Here is an 18,948-nt window from a genome sequence, read left to right as displayed (position 1 = left end):
ATGGATATAGGCCCCGCAGTCACCAGGACCCCGTCACCAGGCTTCCTCTTTCTGCTGCTGGGGATGGTGGGGGAAGTTGATCAGGAAGTCCCATGACTCAGTGGGACCTCAGATAGGGAAGGTATAAAAAAACCCACCCCACAACAAGAGGTCTTGGAGGCACCAGGAGAGGGACTGCCACTTGGCACAGTTGGTCTGCGTGCATGGTTGGGTCCCCAGATGGCGCACAACGGTCAGGGCACCCTGTGAGACCTGCTGTTAGCACGGGCTGCTCCCAGGAGGATTTCCTGGCTTAACATTCCTGGTGGGCCATGGGATCAGCTAGGAGTACAAGGTGACCTACTGGGAGCCTTCATTCTCTTCCAATGTAAGAAGTCCCATAGCATGCATGTCTAGGGAGGATGTACAGGCAAGAGAAAAGAGAGAGGAGCACCAGGAGGACTATTTCCACAGCACGATTTGGGGGCAGACCAGCTGAACGTTAGGTCTCTACTAAAACAGTGCCTGGCTGGGTGTGGTAAGGAGATGCAAGGTCCAAGAAGGAGCTCTGCAAGGCTGGGGCTACGTGGGGACTACTGTTGCAGAATTCAGTAAAGACAGCAGGCAATAATCTGCTCCTTATCTTCTGGAGAAGAAGAGTCCACCAAAATCTGCAAACTGTGGTCCAAGATGTCCCTAGTCCTGGTGATGCCAGCACCATCTAGCACGCTGATGATAAAAGAGGAACCAGGGACCTGTTAAAAATGAGATTTCAATGTGCACCTCCAGCAGACACTGCAGTTTGAATGCAGCACCTTGGCCTGCTTGACTACCCAAGAACTCACTGCCTGCTGTTGGAGACAAGATGCTGGGCTAGATGGAGCTTCAGTACAGCCTTATTCCAATTCTTACTGTCGCATGTATAGACATGGGATAAGTTCTTGCTCCCGTTTGCTTAAAAGCAATTCCTAAACTCCCAGGCCAACAGTTTCTAAAGAGGCTTCTGATTTTGGATACCTCCATTTTGAGTCTGTATTTTGGGTCACGTTTCAATTTCTGCATGAGTATGCTTAATCACTACTTTGACAAAGAGGGCTGGCACATCTCAAACGGCTCACTCCAAAGTCCAGGCATTTCAGAGGAGTGGCTGTTTATGTGTAATTAATTGGTATTATTTATTGAGCTGGCAATGGGAGACAGTCTGTAGCACAAAGCTCTGTGCTGCCCAGCGGGTCACAGTTCCAGTGTTTTGGTTTCTCAGTATTGCTGAATTGCGACTGTTTAAGCACCAAAAGCAGACCCTGACCCAACACCTGCCGTGAAGGGGCAGAGAAGACAACTTTGTCCTTAAACTTCCCTAACTCCAGTTTGTGAGTAATCTACGTACCTCTCATTAGCTGCAATTTGGAAACTCTCGGTTGCTTTAATTGTTGGTGTGGTGAGCGTCAAGATCCTAGCATGACAGGAAAGTAAACACTAACTGCAGCTCTGCTGGGCCCCTCAAAATGCATGACTACTCTCCATTTGTGGCTGCAGATTCTTCTGTCACTGTTCCTTTGGCTGACAGTGCCATGTTACACACAGTATACTATTTAAAAAACGGTTGTCTACTAAAACATAAAACAAAAACCTTCCTCGTTTTGTCAGTTGAACTGAAGCAGGCAGTTTTTATTGCTGCACAGGAGATTAATAATAATAAAAATAAAAAAACAACCCCCCCTCGCCAGTGGCTTCACAATAGATATGAGGCACATGGATGGACCTTATTCAAAGCAGGAATGTAAATGAAGTGGAACAATGGCTATTTGATAATCATATCCCAATATAGAAAAATCTGTGCTTTGCCAGAAATGCTAAATACTGTTTTGACACCTCTGTCTTAACCTCTGATTCTTCACAGTGGAGACCTCTGTACTCCTTGTAGAGACCTAAGGTTTTGTTTTTTTTAAACTCTGTGCTTTCTGATAAACGCTGGCACTCAGAGGCAAATACATGAAATAAGAAGGAATCTTACATATCTTTTGCAGCCACACACTGGAAAAAAAAAAAGAAAAATCCATTACCCAACTATCTGAGGGAGAGGGAGCCAGTTCCTACCTGGTTCAAGCAAAGGATACGATTCCACGAACAGCATTCTCAAGGCTCTATCAACACTGAAAAAAAATATACAGTCTTGACTTTTTAACCTTATCCCATGAATCCATCCCACATCCTTGTGCTTCTAGCCTCATTTCCCACAGAGAATGAAATTTCTGTGATCATGCCATCTGGCTGTCTATCAGCCAGTATGTTCTGAACCTGCTTTCTATCAAACTGACAGAGGGATCGGGGCTCAAAGAGAATTAAGTGCCTATGAAATTCATGAAAATCAGCAGCTGGGTCAAAGAAGGAGATCCCCTTGCTAAGGGAAAGGTAGGCAGAACGCAGCCGTTCGTTTTACACGCTGCTTGCTAATGTCAGTCATCACGTGCGGCTCTGGACTCACCAGAGCAGATGGTGCTTCTTGCTCAGTGAGATCGAGGGCTTACGGTTGGTGTAGCGAGTGGTACGGGCAAGGGAAGGAGAGAAAGAGGCAATAGGACACACCTGTAGGAAAGCAAGTCTCATTAGGTCCACAGAACAATATGAAACTTCCACTTATTCACATAACTGTGCAGCTCCTGCAGTTCCTGAGGGCCCTGCAAAGCTGCGGATCTGTTTCTCACGGAGAAGGCTGACAGGCAGTCACTGCCTCTTCACTCCCACAGCCGAACCCGTCCCACTGAGCTCCCATTGCTTCCACTGCTCAGGACTGGAGTGAAACTCTAAGCAGCTTCCAGGGCTCTGGAGATAATAGGCTTGCTCTTTGAACCATATAAAGGGTATTAAAAGTTAGGACGGAAAGTACAGCCTGGTTCAAAGTTTCCCTAAAGAAAAAAATCCCAACCAGGGAAAGTTTAGAAGCAAAATGATTTCTCCTCCCCCAGCAAAGGGAGTTTCAGTTTTTGTTTTTCTTATCTTCCTCTCTTGCTTCACATACTGTGCTGTGGAACAGCAGCTGAGCTTGCAAATACTTCTGGAGGAAAAGGGCTGTTTTTCTTGAAGCTATGCCGGTCCTAGAGGGAAAAATCACGTGTTTTTCAGAGTCCTAACTCCTGTATTTTAACCAGCCAAGGAAGAATGTTGTTTAACATCACCTTGGCAAGCGTGCGTGGCATGTCCATTTCCCAGATCAAACTGAAGCCTGACCTTTTATGCTTACCTTCAGTGCACTTTGTGGGCAAGCTTGTGACCTCAGCCTTAGGCGTACCACAGCCCCTCCAGACTACATCTGGTCAGGCCATTTTGGGAAAGATTGCGGTGGGCTGACCCACAGCAGGGGCAGGAGCTTACTGTGGTTTGCTCACTGGGGGTTTCCCCACAATGAAAAGGGAGGTAGAGAAGGTTTTTGCCTCTTGACTGGTTTATGAAAGGTAAATATGTAGCTCTGCAGGACTCACAGAAAGAGGCACTTGGGTGAAAGCCGACTGCCCTTCTTGGAGGTGGGCTTGATGTGTGATGACTCGTGGGAGCAGGAGCGCCATCGTTTTAGTGAAGAACAGATGTGAAATGTATTAACTGGAGCCCTCTTTTCTCTGAGATTTCCTTCAGCAGCCGCCCCTCAGTTCTGTCTTCTCAAGAACTCTAATAGAGAGTTCAGGATTTTCTCTCACTCTGGAGAGATCCACTGGGATTTACATTTTACTTGTACCTATCTTCTAAGTAATGGATTGAGGTCCTTGAAACCGGAAAACACTAAGAGAAAAATAAAGTTAGAACCTGTTATATTTACTATGTCGGTCAATGAAAATACAAGCAAAAATCTTTAGAAATAGGTAGCCTATTTCAACAGCGAGGTCCCTGGTGAAATTGCTGTCTGACTTCCCTCACAGAACAGATTGGAGTTTCTGAAAGCGTTACCCACCCACGGCGTTTACCTCTCTGAGTTGGACTTTTGCACGCTGAGGACTTGTCAAACTGACTTCTCCTCACAAAACTTTCTAGAGGTGAGTGGGCTTTAGGGTGCCCAGCCTGATGTGGCTTCCAGGAACCTGGTTTTCAAAAGGGGCTGACCATAGACCCTTCACCCATCAAAACTCTAAAAGAGGCCTCCTAAATGGCTTCTCTCCATCGTGATCTCAGTAGCCTAAACACAGCAGCCAGAACTGTTTTCCAAAAATAACATGTCAGCAACATTCTGAGTTTCATGATTTGTAAATGCTTCTGTGATCAACCTCAGACTTCCTCAAAAATTCTCCAGGGGGAAACAGATTTTACAGATCACAAGGAAAGGATTTTTTTTTTCTTTTTTTTTTTTTTTTTTTTTTTTCTGTTTCAGATATCTAGAGGGGGTGTCCAAATGATTCTTCTTCTGGGAGCTGCCTTGATTTTTTTTAATGAGGAACTTTTCCAGCATATAATTTGGTAGAATTATGTCACTCCAGCTGCCCCTGCTTGTCTTGAAAACGACAAAATCAGCGAAGGAGTGCTGCTTCTATGTCATGAGTGCTTACATGGGGAGTTACACGTGTAACACTACAGAAATATAGTTTGTATTGCTCAGTCATGCTGTAAATTCCTGCTTAGCCCTTAGACCCAAGTCACAGTGTCCTCGTGGTGTTACGACCTGAGGGCTTAAATGTGGTTTCAGAAATGTCACTTCATATGGCAACCTTTGCACAGACACTGTTCTGTTAGACCTGCAGAGAGAAGGTTGAGCGGGGATGTCGGGAGGCTGACAAACCCTTTCCCCTGCGTTTTGTCACTCAAGAGAGAGATTCTTTCAGTGCTGATTTTGATGCCCTTCACGCTGACTCACAGTGCCCCACGATCAACCTTATTTCTGTTCAGATAAACACACAGGGGGAAAAAAAAAAAGAAGAAAAAAAAGGGAGGTGAGGTGCTACCAGTGCAGGCAGTTGCAGAAGTGGGAGTGACCTAACAGATTTAATGGGAGGAGCACTGGCTCCTACACGTAGGGATTTTCCCTGTGACGGGGGACTTCAAGATAGGCCATCTGGGGGATTCCCCAGTCTGCCTCCAGAAATATCACTCTAGAAGCAGTAGCAGTTTCACTCTGCTCTCACAGTCCGTCCTGCGAAGAGGCACGCTGTTGCTGCTCTGTGATTTGAAGCAGCAAAAGCCATGTCTTCGGTAGTCTCTGCTCTGTTCATCATCCTGTGCAATGGTAAGTGGGGAGCCTTGCCTTTTTCATTCTGGTCTTTCACATTGATTTTGTGGGGGTGTGTTTTGGGAAGACAGGGAGGATTACCTAGGCAATCTCTTCTAAAGGTGATGTGTATCTGTGCTTTGCAGTTTGGTGCTTGATCAGTGGGGTTTCTGTGGCGGTCCCAGATGTTGCCGTGAGATGTGCTGAAGAAGTGCTGCTGCCCTGTAAAGTTCTTCGGGACTCCTCAATCACCTACCAGACAGCGTCTTGGTATAAAGTAAGAAAAAAGTCTAAGTTACTTGAGCAGTCTGCTTTGCTTTCCTACCTGATACTGTCTCGTCTTGTACAAAATGGGTTATTTTATGAAAAGGCATCCACCTTTCAGTGTAGCAGAGATAAGGCAGCAATAAAAGCATTTGAGCTGATCATGGAGAACAGGCATTTTCCATGTCATCGTAGACAGACTATTTGGGCGTGATCCCTGAATTGCTCTTGGCCTGCTTTTCTATCTAACTATTGCTGGCTTCCAGGGATCAGAATTCAGGTGGTGCCCCATGTACATACACCACTCCAAAGAGGAGTCTTTCCAGGATTTTTCTTCAGAGCAAAAACTGGTATTTAAACCTTGCAACATCAGTGATGCTGTGCCTTGGTTAATCCCCCCCCAAACAGGAGCTGATTTTTTTTCTTTGAAATAGAAGAACTAGACAAATACTTGCTATTCTTTAGGAAGATTTGGCTAGTGGAGGTGGGCATAAGGGCAAGGTATGCAGAAGGCTGATGGAGAGCTAGAAATTCTGAGTTATCTCTTTGCAGTCACGAAGTAAAAGTCTAATCTTGGCTGCCCTGGTTCAGAATTTCCATCTCCAAAGCAGGAGAGCCCTGCTGACCACCTGTTTGATCAATTGGCTAATGAGCAGAAAGTCCTGTTCAACACTTTCAAGATGAAATTTGTCATAGCAAGAGAGGCAGATTTGCACAGTGGTTGAAGAAGTGGCTGTTGACTTGCTGTATGGCACCGTGTATTTGCATCTCAGTGCATAGTTTCAGCTTATGGTGTGAGCCAAATTAACAGGAAAAAAAAGAAGGTTTTGTTCTCCCCCATTCCTTACTCCCAGATGTGCACTCCTGCTGCTTACCATGGATCAGTCCTGGTAGTCCTCTGGTTGTCTGTTAAGCTAGCTTGCTGTTGCTTGTTGTAATAGTGGAAAATCAATCTGCAAATAAGATTTTGCGGGTTACGGAGTTGAATTACTTTCCCATGTGATGGGAGAGCAGTGGAAGGGAAGGGAAAAGAACCTATTTTTGGTGGGTAAAAACTGTTAATTTATCTCTGCCAAACATAAAACCACAGCCTTGGCTTCCCCAGCAGTTTGGTCAGATATAGTTTTAAAATTATTCCCTACAGTAAACCAACAAACAGTGTTGTTAGATAGGGCTTCTGTGGTTGAAATTTGCAATGCATCTGTGTTTCGGTGCTGGTACAACAATGAGCATCTGCCTGCTGACTAGATGACAACTGCAACCCAAAGGTACCTAACTCTGAAAGAGCTGTTTCGAACATCTGGCTACCAGCCCATCATCAAGTGCAGCATCTATAGTCACCTTCTTTTTCCAAAATGCTGAACTAAGTGTGGGTGGGAGACAGAGGAGGGAATAATTCATTTGGTTGAACATTACTATGGGAGCTGGGATAGGTGTCAACTTAGTCTTTTTTGCTTTCTTCTTCAAAAACTGGATAAAGACATGTATTTTTCATACAGATGCATGATAATTATTTAAGGCCCCATGTTTCCCATGGAGTCCAGGCAGGGCAGGGAGCTCATTGCAGGCAAACCATGCAGTCTGGTGAACCTGGAGGAGCTGAGCAGAAGTGGTAAGGGGTGGGGGAGGAATAAATGGAGAGGTTGACTGGATCCCTGAGAATTCTCCCCCAACCCAGTGTCGCAAGTCAACAAAAATGAAAACAGTTTCAGCAGGCTGAAGTGTGGGGATCCTCCAGAAGCATGGCCTTCTGAGTTCAGTGGCAGCTGGGAGGGCCAGGCAGCAAACAGGAGCCAAAAGCCATTGCCCTGATGAAAGAGTGTAAGGAAACACTCTAAACCCAATTCTGTGTTGTCTCATAGCTCTTTACAGTTCCACCTGGGCACAAAACGACTGCACATGCAGGGGAGGGTGATGATGCTTTTTGTGTGTGCCCCTTCCTTGGCAGCCCTCACTAGTGCTGCTGCCCGTTGCAGCAGTCAGACTGTTACAGTCCAGACTGCCACTGCACCTCCCTTGCCCTGTCCTGCCAATCTCCTTTCCCTCCATGGTCTCCTTGCTCTTCCTGCTTCATCCATTTTGCTCAGGAAAAGACTATTTTTCCAGTGCCCAGCATGACAGGGCCTCATGCTTTTTTCCTCTGCTGGCACTGCCGAAACTATAAGGAACAAAATGTAGCTATCTTCAGCTCTTGCCACCATCCTCAGGGGTTGATGACACCAGCCATGGTACCACAGCCTTCTGGTTACTCATCCCAGGAGAGAGGAGGGAAGTGGGGACAGGCAGTTAACGCCACTCTCGGTGATGCTAGCCCAAGCCACGGCCGCAGCCATATTAGGAAAAGCACAGCACCAAAGCTAAAAAGCCTGACTCTCAGCAGGAAAAAGTAATTTTGGCTCAGTGCTGTGTGCTGAAGAAGCAATACTTCTTCTACTTGTGGGGCTAGCTAAATAGGCAGCAGCTTGAAGCTCTCTCCTCTCCTCGGCCACATGCCTCTGTCTCCACCCAACACCACAAAAGAAGGGTGGGGGAATGGCAGAGCATGACTGGGCTACCCAACATAGAGAATTAATCTGTTATTTAAAAAACAGCTACTGAAGGTTTAATCAATAAACACCACGTATACCCCCAAAGGGCTAATTAAAAGGTAATTCCAACAAATGGCATGAAATTTCAGACTGTAAAGTTCAAGCAGCTGTTAGGCTAAATCTTTTGTATGGGGTCACTTTGAACTGTGCAGTAAATGCAAGCAATTAACCTTTGCTTCTGCTGCTTTAAAAAAAATGATGGCGACAACGGTTACGGTGCTGCACATGCAGCTGTTTGTGCAGGGTGAATGCTCGGCGAACAACGCCCTCCTTCCTACGGGCACCTCTGCATGCTCTGACCACTTAAGGTGTACTTTTAAATAGTTTGCTATGATCTACTTAAAAAAAAAAAAAAAGAAAAAGGATGCTATTTAAAAGTACTTGCTTTTTCAGTTTTGCACGGAGAAATAATTGTTTAAAGGAGTTAATATTCTGGTGTCAAAATCCAACTGGATGTAAAAAGGAAGGATTGCATTCAACAGTTCCTTCACTTTTGCTAATGTCTCGTACTGCAAAAAGGCGCGCATGTGTTTAACCTGTCGTGCACCCAGTATCCTTGCAGCTAATTAAGTTATTTGCATGCATGAAGTCACGTGTGTAAGTAGTTCTGTGAGGAACCAGGACCACAGTTAGTCAGCTCAGACAAAATGATTTTTTACTTAGAAATGGTCGAAGTAGGCAGGCCTAGCACACCAGGGAGAAGGTAGAACACCAAGCCTGGTGCAGCTCTCACCCCATTCACTACGTGGCCGTGAGAAAACTAGGGAGAAGTTTTCATAATGATGGTACCCTTTAAAAGAGTAGTATTTTAGGAGTGCTGGGCAACCTACATGCTATAAAACCGTATACGAGCAGTGTGGAAGTTTGCCAAGTGAGAATTGAAAACTAGGTTATTTTTGCATAAGCACCCAGGCACTGGGAATTGTGTATGGAAATGTTGATTTGAATCTCTATGGCCCACCTATGAAACAAGAATCTGGGTAATGAAACTTTACTTGCCTTTCTGCCTTGTAGGGCTATTGAAAACTGAACAGTTTCTCTTTGTGTAGTACATTGAAAATGAGAACCAGTTCATAAAACCTCATAATTATCACTTTATATCCAGTTTGAAAACCAAGTTTATACACACACAAATGAAGTCCCAGTGGATATTTCACTATTTTGTTCATGTGATAGCCAGAAAAGTCTTAATATAAAACAAATCTTGAGGAAGAGGAAAGAAGACTGTACGTCAGTGGAGAGAAGTCTGTTAACTTTATAACGTTTCCCTGAAAAATATAAAATCGTGGCAGAATTAGAGGGGAAAGTCATATTACAAAATAAGAATAAACCTTATAGACATGTAATATTAATTGCACCTTCCTTCAAAGGAAATTACTTTTGCTAAATGTGCATAGATGCTATCTATTAGCATAGGTAAATAGTTGCTAAATTACTTCAGTCTGACTTCTGACATACCTGAAGAAAGGCAGTCAAATGCTCGTCAGACATCTATTCAGCTCCGAGTAGCTCCAACACATTGATAATCTGACAGGAAGGGAGCAGTGGAAATGATTTCATGACCAAAACAATTCTTTTGCTTGACATGAGCTAAAGCTGCATGCCCTTAGCTAAAAAAAAAACAATAAAGAGGCTGTGTGACTGAGTCAGAGGGCTTTTCCAGCTGGCTCATGTGTCACATGCAGTTCCTTTGCTGTTGTTTTGAGGTTGGGTTTTGGTTTTTCTTTTCTTCTTTTTTGTTTCCCTTCTAAAGCACAGTCAGAGTTCATTCACATGTGCCCACAATTTATGTCTGTTTTTTTCAAATTTAACATTGGTGTCTACATGACACTGTATAGGAACCATATGGATGCACCTTCAGCACTAATCAAATGTGAAAGTGTTTTTGTGCTGAAAAATACACCTATTAAGCGGTTTCGGCTCAGTTGTGATTCATTATATGTTGGCTATCGGGTATTGCCAGAATTCTAGATGTTTTACTTCAGAAAATAAATTCCTTCTGGCTGTATATAGTTTCTAGATCTCTTTAGCAGTCAGACATTTCAACTTGGCCATTATTCCTGGTATAAACAAAACCATTTTTACAATCATCCCACCCTCAGAAGAAAATAAATTAATGTTAATACATTCCACCTTTAAACTGACATCAGTTTTGGACCTGAACCATTTGGTTTGAAATAAAAATTTGCTTTTATGGGAAAAGTGGATTATATTGGCACTTTGATTTACCTGGGAGCCAACATACCACCTTAGTCTGGGAAAAGTTCGATGAGAAAAGGTATTTAATGAGAGCAGAGAACATGAGTTAACTTAACAACTGCTTGCTCTCACATGTACATGATAAAATTAAGTTTTAATTGATCAGTTGGGTGTAAGTACTACAGCACGTGTGAATTGCCTTTGTTTAGTGGCACTATCATATCGTGCTGCAGTTAAATTGCTACTTTGTTTAGTGGCACTATCATTTTCAAAACTGCAGCTAAAACTCAGCCAGCTAGGACTGAGAAAAGCATTCCTCCTCCTTCTTTCACCTTGTTTTTAGTTCTCTGAAAAAGAAATATTTGCTGAAGAGCACTTAAATTTTGGAGGCCTAATTATTCTACCTATTTCTCATAATTCATCCAGTCAGAGAACAGAAATGTATCAGCTCAGCAGTATTTTCAATCAAACCTATCCCATTTTAATATCCACTGTATCACCATCACTGTTCTTACCAAAAAGCTGCGGGCTAGGAGAAACTTAACAGGAATCAGTCAATTGACTAGAGAATACATGTGGGAAAATCGCAGCCTCTTTAGACTGAGTGTTTCCAAGCTTTTGGGAACTAGAATAACTTTCAATTAAACTGACTAAAATAAGGCAACTAGAGCTGGTTGCTCAGGGCTGCATCCAGTCGCGTTTTGAGTATCTCCAGGGTTGGAGACTCCCCATCCTCTCTGGGCAGCCCATTCTAGTGTTCAACCACCCCCATAGAAAAAAAGGTTTTTCTTATGTTTAAATGGAATTTCCTGAATTTCAGTTTGTGCTCATTGCCTCATGTCTTGTCTCTGGAGGCCACTGAGAAAAGTCTGGCTTCAGCTTCTTTATCCCCCTGGCAATCAGGTACATACTGATAAGATGCCCCTGAGCCTGGTCTCCTCCAGGCTGAACAGTCCCAGCTCTCCCAGCCTCTCCTCCTATGTCAGGTGCTCCAAACCTTTAATCATCTTTGTGGCCCTTTGCTGGACTCTCTCCAGTAAGTCCATATCTGTCTTGTACTGGGGAGCCCAGCACTGGACCCAGCACTCCGCGTGTGGCCTCAGCAGGGCTGAGCAGAGGGGAAGGACCACCTCCCTCCACCTGCTGGAGATGCTCTGCCTACTGCAGCCCAGGACACCCGTTTTAGCCTTTCTTTGCCACAAGGGCTCATCGCTGGCTCATGGTCAACCTGGTGTCCACCAGGACCCTCAGGGCCTTTCCAGCAGGTTGGCCCCAGCCCGTCCTGGTGCCTGGGGCTATTCCTCCCCAGGGGCAGGACTTGGCTTTTCCATTTGCTGAACTTCACGAGGTTCCTCTCAGCCCGTGTCCCCAGCCTGCCGAGGTCCCTCTGGATGGCAGCACGACCCTCTGGCGTATCGGCCACTCCTCCCAGCTTCGTATCATCTGAAAACTTGCTGAGCACGTGCTCTGCCCCATCATACAGGTCGTTAACGAAGGTGTGGGACAGTATCAGCCCCTGAAGGTAGCATTTCCTCTCATTGCTATGGAGGTGATGGAAAACAACAGACTTAGCCCCCCAGCTGATTTCTGAAAAAGCCTGTCACAGACATTGCTGCTGGCCAATGTATATGTAACAATAAACATAAACTCACATTTCTTTTGTTGTTTAATTTTCTTAATGGGTAGTTTTATGCAGATAGGCGGAATGATGCTGCCAGCCTGCAGGTCCCCGTTTCCCAGCAAAATTCTTGCTTCAGTAACCCCCAGCAGCCAGCATGGCAACAAGACCCTTTTTATGCAAATAGATTCAGCAGCATTTCTACTGGTCCCCTGCACGAGGCATGATTTGCCTTTTGAATTTTGGTAAAGCCTTTAACAGCAAACATGGGAGCAGGAAAAGGCCACCTCCCTTTTCTCTTCCCTTGGGAGGTGGGGAGCAGGGGGAGCCGGCACGCTGCAGCTTGCTCGCCAGCAAGGTGGAAGGGGAATGAAGCCCAAACAAAACGCGGGCGGAAAATATTTTGTTGCTGATTAAAGAAGAGGATGGTCCCTACACAAGTGGATTGCTGCCACCGACAGCGCTCGCTTCGATCCCTCTAAGCTCGTGTGGAATTAATTAGGTAAAACCCCTAGCATTTACCTTGGGCTGTGGTATCACCTGGAGGAGACTTGGCATGAATTAGCTCTGGATTATCATAGGAGCTTGAGCTGCGAAATGATCTGTCTAGTGAGAGTCTGTCAAGTAATTCACAGGAGGTGGCAAACAAAGTGGCATTTTCGTAATTTTAATTAGGTTTGGGGGGAAAAAAGGTTAGCTTGAATAGAGCAAGAGGCAGAACGACGACCTTACTGAACATCTCATGGACTTCCTTTCACATGGCTGGGATATGGGGACACACTCTGCAAATTTGCTCAGATGTTTCCTTGCTACTTAGAGAATTTAAAAAGGGAGGGGTTGATGGGTTTTTGATAAGGTAATAGGAGATAAGATTGCAGTGGAAAAAGGCTTGGTTCAGGCATTAGAGAAAGTGTTGCTGTGACCTCTGAGAAGGGATGGATGTGCTGCGTGTAGAGGCTGGAAAAATGCCACCAGATGTCTCTGTAGCCTAAAAAATGTGGGGAGGCTGCTGGGCACACCAGCACCAACCACAGACTGCCTTGCTTGCCTGCGCTCTTCAGTAAAGGGGAGATTTAATGGAGAGAGGCATGCAAACCCCGAATTAAACCCACACATACGAACCGTTCCTCATCCTCCCCAAATGCAAAGGTCCGCGACCCCCATCCGGATCGCGACTGGTTTCCCCCCAAGCGAGGGAGCCAGATTAGGTCCCAAAGTAACTTTTTCTTCTGTTTTGGGGAAAGGCTGTTTGTGCAGCCCCATGGGCAGAACAGGTCCGTGCAAGGCAAAGTTCTGACTTGCTTGTCTCCAGCGTCACCGCCGCTGTGCTTGCGACAGCGGCTGAGCACCTTGAAAAGCTTTGGAGGCAATAATCAATCCTATCCCTCAGTGTCCCCATAAAATAGGGAAGTTAAATCATTTACCAAAAATCTCACTGGGAATAAGCACGTGGTCAGGCATAGGATACATGGACTTTTAATTTACTTCTCCCTTACATTAGCAGTGGTGATTACAATTGCATACACAAAGATCAAAGTGTTTTCTGATTCCCAGGTCTCAGCCACAAGAATCACAGCACCATTTACCACCCAAGATAACAATTATTTATGCTACCAGTGAATTAAAAAAAAAAAAAAAAAAAAAAAGAAAAGAGAAATACAAAACTAATTTTCTGTGCGTAGCTCAGACCTCCTATCTGCATTTTAGGGCAATGCAAAGGGCAGCCAGGCTGGTTCTCTTTATTGCCCTGTGGGCAGTTTTAAATTTCACTGAGGATGGGGGTGGTAAGGGAAGGGAGAGTGGCAAAAACTAGATCTGAGGGAGGTCAATTCTATCCGCTTAACTGCTATTGACCCACTTGTAACCAGAGCTGAGCCCAACCTGGGTATTGGAATTCCTCTGGCCACATTTCCGAAAATGTGCAGGGCCCGAAAAGGTCTAAATCCCTGTAGCACAGTGAAGTCCCTCCAGCCTGAAAACCACCATAGATAGTGCTTGTCTCATAGCTGCTTGGGGCTGAGCGTAATAAGACAGAGAAGCTGGGGTAAATTTACTGGGGGATTAAAAGGAAGAAGGTACTTTCTTCCCTCTTGCTGAGTAAAGTGTGGAAAGCCCCAGGGAATTACTGCTCTGTTTCAGTTGATGCACTAAAAAAACCCAAACCTTTCTGAGAAAGGATCTTTACAGTTGTGAAAATCTTGTGCTTTAGTCTGATTCCCCAGTTCCTGAAAAGTTCCCCAACTTGCAGCTTGTTTGACACCATTTTAGGGCTGCAAAAGTAGCAAAGTATAATGGAGCATCAGGCCCATATTTCTCTCCAGACTCCTGAGTACGCTTTCCTCATGCAAATGCATGAAAGGGAAACCAGATACTCCTAGCCTCAGTATGAGAAAATTGTGTTAATTTTAATAACTTACAGTGTAACTGTTATACCCTGATGCAGTAGCTATACTGATAGAAAGTAAGCACCAATATGCAAACAAAAATGTGTCTATTAAAATAGAATAATAATAATAAAAAAGCCTTGGATTAACTAGTTATAGGTTTGGCTGAAAAGCTGAGCCTTGGACGGTATGAGGTGGCTCTGGCGCTGCTGGGCCACAGAAAGACTGAATTCATTATTCAGGAAAGACTTCATGGAGGGCACGCTGCCTCGAATCCCAGGGAGCAACGTCGATGAATAAGAATGGACATGGGCTAATTCAAACCCTTCTCCCATCTTTCAAATCAAGTTAGCGATTTCTCTCTTCTTTGTGGTTCCCAGCCAATTGTCATTTTCAGTGCATCCTATCGCCCCGCAGTACAAACTGTTCTGGGAATACACTTCATTCCTCCAGCAGCCTCTCAGCAATGCCAAGGAATGTAGCTCTTCTGGTTACAATTAAGAAATTCAACATACAAATGCTCCCCAAGTGCACCAGAACCTGCCTGTGACCTTCACGCAACCGAATCTGAAGGAGTCGAAACAATTTTTTGTTCTTTGGTTCCAATAAAGAGGGAAGGGGAGGGGAAGGGGGGGAACCCCCATTCCTCCAGAGAGGCACCGTGGTTTCAGGGGTCAGCTGCACAGAAACTGGCACAGGGAAGTGCAGTTTCCAGGGCTGCGTTCCCACAAGGAGCTCTGGGCTGCCGGGTCGCTGGGAGGATGCCAGCCCGTGCTGGCAGAGCCGGCGTGCTGCGGCGTGCCTGCTGGGTAGGCAGGTTTAATTCCCACTGCCGCATGGCAGAAAGTGTGCTGGCAGGGCTATAGCGCAGGCAGCGGTGGAGCCTACCCGTCTGCTGCCACGCTCTCCTGGGGACCTCTGGTCCCCAGAGCCACCACTAAGCAGCCGGGTAGGGCTGCCTCTTGCTGCCTCAGCTCCATCCCCGTGGGCGCTCTCTCGCGCTGTCTGTCTGAACTCTTCTGGGGCCTCTGCGTAGACACTTTGAGAGCTAACTCTACCGCTGCCTTTTATCATGTTACATCCCTACCAAGATTGTGTCCAGGTGAGGCAGATTAAGAAGCTATTACAGAATAGCTCTACAGTATCTATTTATAAATATAGTGTCTATTTAAGCAAAAAAGCAAATACTTTTTGATTGTGAGCATGAACGTATTAGACGCTCTTGAGGTTCCCCCCGCCTCTCTTCAGCCTTGGCATTTTCAGCTATAAGCTGGCTTTAAAACTCTCTTTCCCCTAAAACTCAGTATGACACCGTTGCCCAAGATGAGAAATATATTTATGTTTTCCAGATGGCTGGAGATGGCAAAGGAATAGCATGGAAAGTCCTTGATGTGGAATCTCGTTATCCAAAAGAACTTGGGGGTTCCCTGGAGCTCTCCAACGACACCTTCTTTTCACTGAGGATCAAAAACGCGACCAGCCGAAACAGTGGGACATATAAGTGCGCTTTGGGGGAACAGAGTGGAGAACGCAATCTGAGCAGCACAGTCACATTAAAAGTAACAGGTACAGTAGAGACTCTTGACTGTCCCATACTCCGCATAGCATTTCATGAAGATAACAGTTGAAAAATATTTTACAAACACCAGAACAATGTAACACCTTGCTTTACATTTTAGGTTGCCCTGGAATAGAAGATGAAAAATTAAAAAAATACAAAGCTGAGCTTTTCATGCTGACTTGCCTTGGGATTTTTTACTTGCTGCTCATCTTTTTTACCTGTGTAAGTAGTTCCCTTTGTCATAAACAAACCAACCAAAACCAACAAAAAACCCCCACTCATTTTCTCTGCTAGCACCACCTTAACACAGCTGGTCAGAAGTTGGTGTTCATACTTAATTTGTGATCAAATCCTTTAAATACTCACACAGTATTTTCAAAGCCAGAGGAAACTCAGATGCACGAGGAACACAGGGTGGAGTCCCAAAGAGATAAAACATTTCACTACACCCTGATCTAACTCAAACCAGACAGTTATTTTCCTGCACCCTGCTGCCCATTTCTGCTTCCAGTTACTCTGAGCGCAAGCTACTCTTCAGTCTAAGGGCACATCAACAGCTCTTCTGGTTTGGTACTTGGGAACAGCATTTGCCCGAGATGGAGGCACAGGGCCCTGGCATCCCTTCCCCACCTATGGCATTGCTTTGTGTGGTGGCACGATGGACAAGTTCAAGTCCACCTATTTTTTGCCTCGGTTTCCATACCTGTAAATTGGTGACAACCCCATTTCAGATGGGCGTTTTTGTGAAGCTCCATCTTTTAGGTAAACAGACATTTTAAGATCCTTGGAAAAGAACCTCCTTGGGTTTTTATCCATACCCTTAATGCTGCCAGGTAGTTCTGGGAAAGGTGGGGAGAGGAAGTATTTGGGAAGCTCAGTTCACAGAGGCAAAACTATGTTTTGTCTGTGGTAGTGGTGAAGTCATCCCCTCGTGCAGAAAAACCAGGAGGTCTGTGCCTCCTGGCTTAAAGGTGGCATGAGCCTCGGGTCTCAGTACAGTGCACACGGGCTGGATTTCTAAATAAAAACAAAAAAACCCCAACACCAGCATTTTGGGAGGTCAAATTTAACTTTTGCTGCCTATTTCATATTTGCCTTCTTGTTTTGCTCCTCAGCAGATGAATCATAACTGTTGCTTGGAGAATATCTAATTAGCTGCAGCTAAATGTAGCTTTTCATGTATCTTCAGGGAGCAATTAAATTTATGCCTGTCTCTTTTTTAGATTGACAATCCTGCCAGTAATTTGTGCCATTCAGCCTAAAGTTTGACAAGATAAATCTTGTAGGAATTAGTTAGGATGAAAGTATGAAAGCAAGGATATCACTCAGAAGAGACAGATGCCCCTGTTGTGCTCAGTGTCCTGAAAGAATTTCAGGTCTCTACAGAAACCTCTCCTTCCCATACTTAAAAAAAGTCCTAGTTTTAGTGGTGCAGTCAAAAAAAAGCAGAGCTGTGTAGTGAAGATAACCACTCTGGTGGAATTATGTGTATCTTACTCTTGGGTGAGGTCCAGTCTCAGGTATCAACCTAGCTTTCATCAAGATTTAATATTGCCCTGATCTCACAAGTGAGCTTCATTATTTAAAACGCCTGTTAAGTTCTTACAGGTTGCCTTGTCCTCTCCTTTAGTGGAGATGGTGCCGTATCTCCACTAAACTCAACAGCAATATTAGGTTTAAGACTGGTTGGCAGGACTTGGGCTTTACTTTGCAACAGTGGAAACACGCTTGCAAGAGCTTGATGCACAGCCTGTTCATATGAAAACTTGAATTAAATATAAATTTCCTTCTGTGACTAAGTCTTTTGTGCTATAAAGCTCCTTGACTGAGCAAGAAATAGTAGCTTTTCTTTGTACTGTGTGCTTCTGGTGAAAAACAAATGGAAAAGGTGTAATGAGCTATGGTTAGCAAGGAGAAAAAGCAAAACTTTCAAGCTTTAAAAAAAATTGCCTTTCATAGAAATTCTCAGTTTTAAGCTTTCCTTTCTGTTTTCTCTTTTAGACGTGTCTAAGAAAAGAGAGTATGTCTCCCAATTATCAAAAATCCAGACCAGATATGAAACACATGCTCACCCTCATCAATGTACATGAAATGACAACTTTGCAGGATTTAAACAGCAACAGCACTTGCAAAAACGAGCTTACTTCAAGTTCTGTCTAAGATGACGTTGGCGGCACCGTGGGCTCATCAGTAAACACAACACGAGCTGGATGGCCGAGTGGTACAAAGAGGAAATAAATGCTAAAGTATGGCCTCTTCAGAACAGCCTGAAAGTATAGGTAACCTGTCAGCGATCTGCTTGCGCTGGACAAGCTTTCAAAAAGCACTGTTATGCACTACAGTAAGTTTTGGGAGTCAGGCGGCTAAGAAATACCATTACAGCTACACAACAGTGTTACAATGCAATTATGAAGTTGGCATCAACTTTATTTCACTCTGCTGTGCAGCCCTCTTGTTCTGAGCAAGAACATGCCTGTGATACGAAGGCCAGGTTATAGGGAGGCCGTGGCAGCGCGAAGCCAGGGGATTAAGCTCTTCACTGAACTCACGGCTCTCATCTTTCAAAAGCAAACGCAACAGGTGCTGCAGTATGGAAAGAGAAGTGTGCGGGGCTGTCTCTGTTCCGTGCTCTGGGCCTGATTCTGGATGGAGTTCCTTTACTGCAAAAGGGATGTAACTTGCCATGTGATGTCCAAATAAGCTGAAGAGGTAACTTCATGCCCTTGTCCTGGATCAATCAATCAGCATTCGTTTTTAAATCTGAGAGTGACAGACGGGCTGAAATGTAAGAAGGGAGAAAATATTCTGGAAATCTTTCTGGACCGAGGGGAACTTTCTAATCTCTGCAAGAGAAGTAGGGATGCATTTGCACAACAGGTCAGTCAGTTATTTCCCAGAGGCATCTCCATAGGAATCCATAGGGAGCTTCAATGAGACTGTTAACCTTAAAGCAACAAAAGTAAGAATGAAGCAGCCTGTGATATTAAGGATATGCAAAGATGACTTATTTTTGTGGTTTATAAAGCATGATGCCAAATGTATGCAACACCCATGTCAGCCAAGTTACACAAACGATGGCCAAAGCCACGGCTTGCAAGAAATCAACCATCTGTATCTTTGGGATGTATTAAGTCAGTCGTGAGATATAGGAATGGAAGATGGGGCAT

General features: G+C 44.7%; 1 protein-coding gene across 1 annotated transcript; it reads left to right on the top strand.

Annotated features, from left to right (window-relative positions):
- Positions 1–5,142: 5,142 nt before the first annotated feature.
- Positions 5,143–17,941, top strand: CD83 (CD83 molecule; the record flags this gene model as incomplete). Its single annotated transcript, XM_082309913.1, is given in 7 exon segments — positions 5,143–5,185; positions 5,314–5,444; positions 11,073–11,074; positions 11,076–11,121; positions 15,570–15,786; positions 15,900–16,003; positions 17,783–17,941. Coding segments are annotated over 7 exon segments (702 nt in total).
- Positions 17,942–18,948: the final 1,007 nt, after the last annotated feature.

This window comes from Platalea leucorodia, assembly GCF_965183815.1.
Source record: "Platalea leucorodia genome assembly, chromosome: 1".
Lineage (NCBI taxonomy): Eukaryota > Metazoa > Chordata > Aves > Pelecaniformes > Threskiornithidae > Platalea > Platalea leucorodia.
Note: the sequence above shows the minus strand (reverse complement) of the source record. Positions and strands in the feature narration are given on the sequence as shown.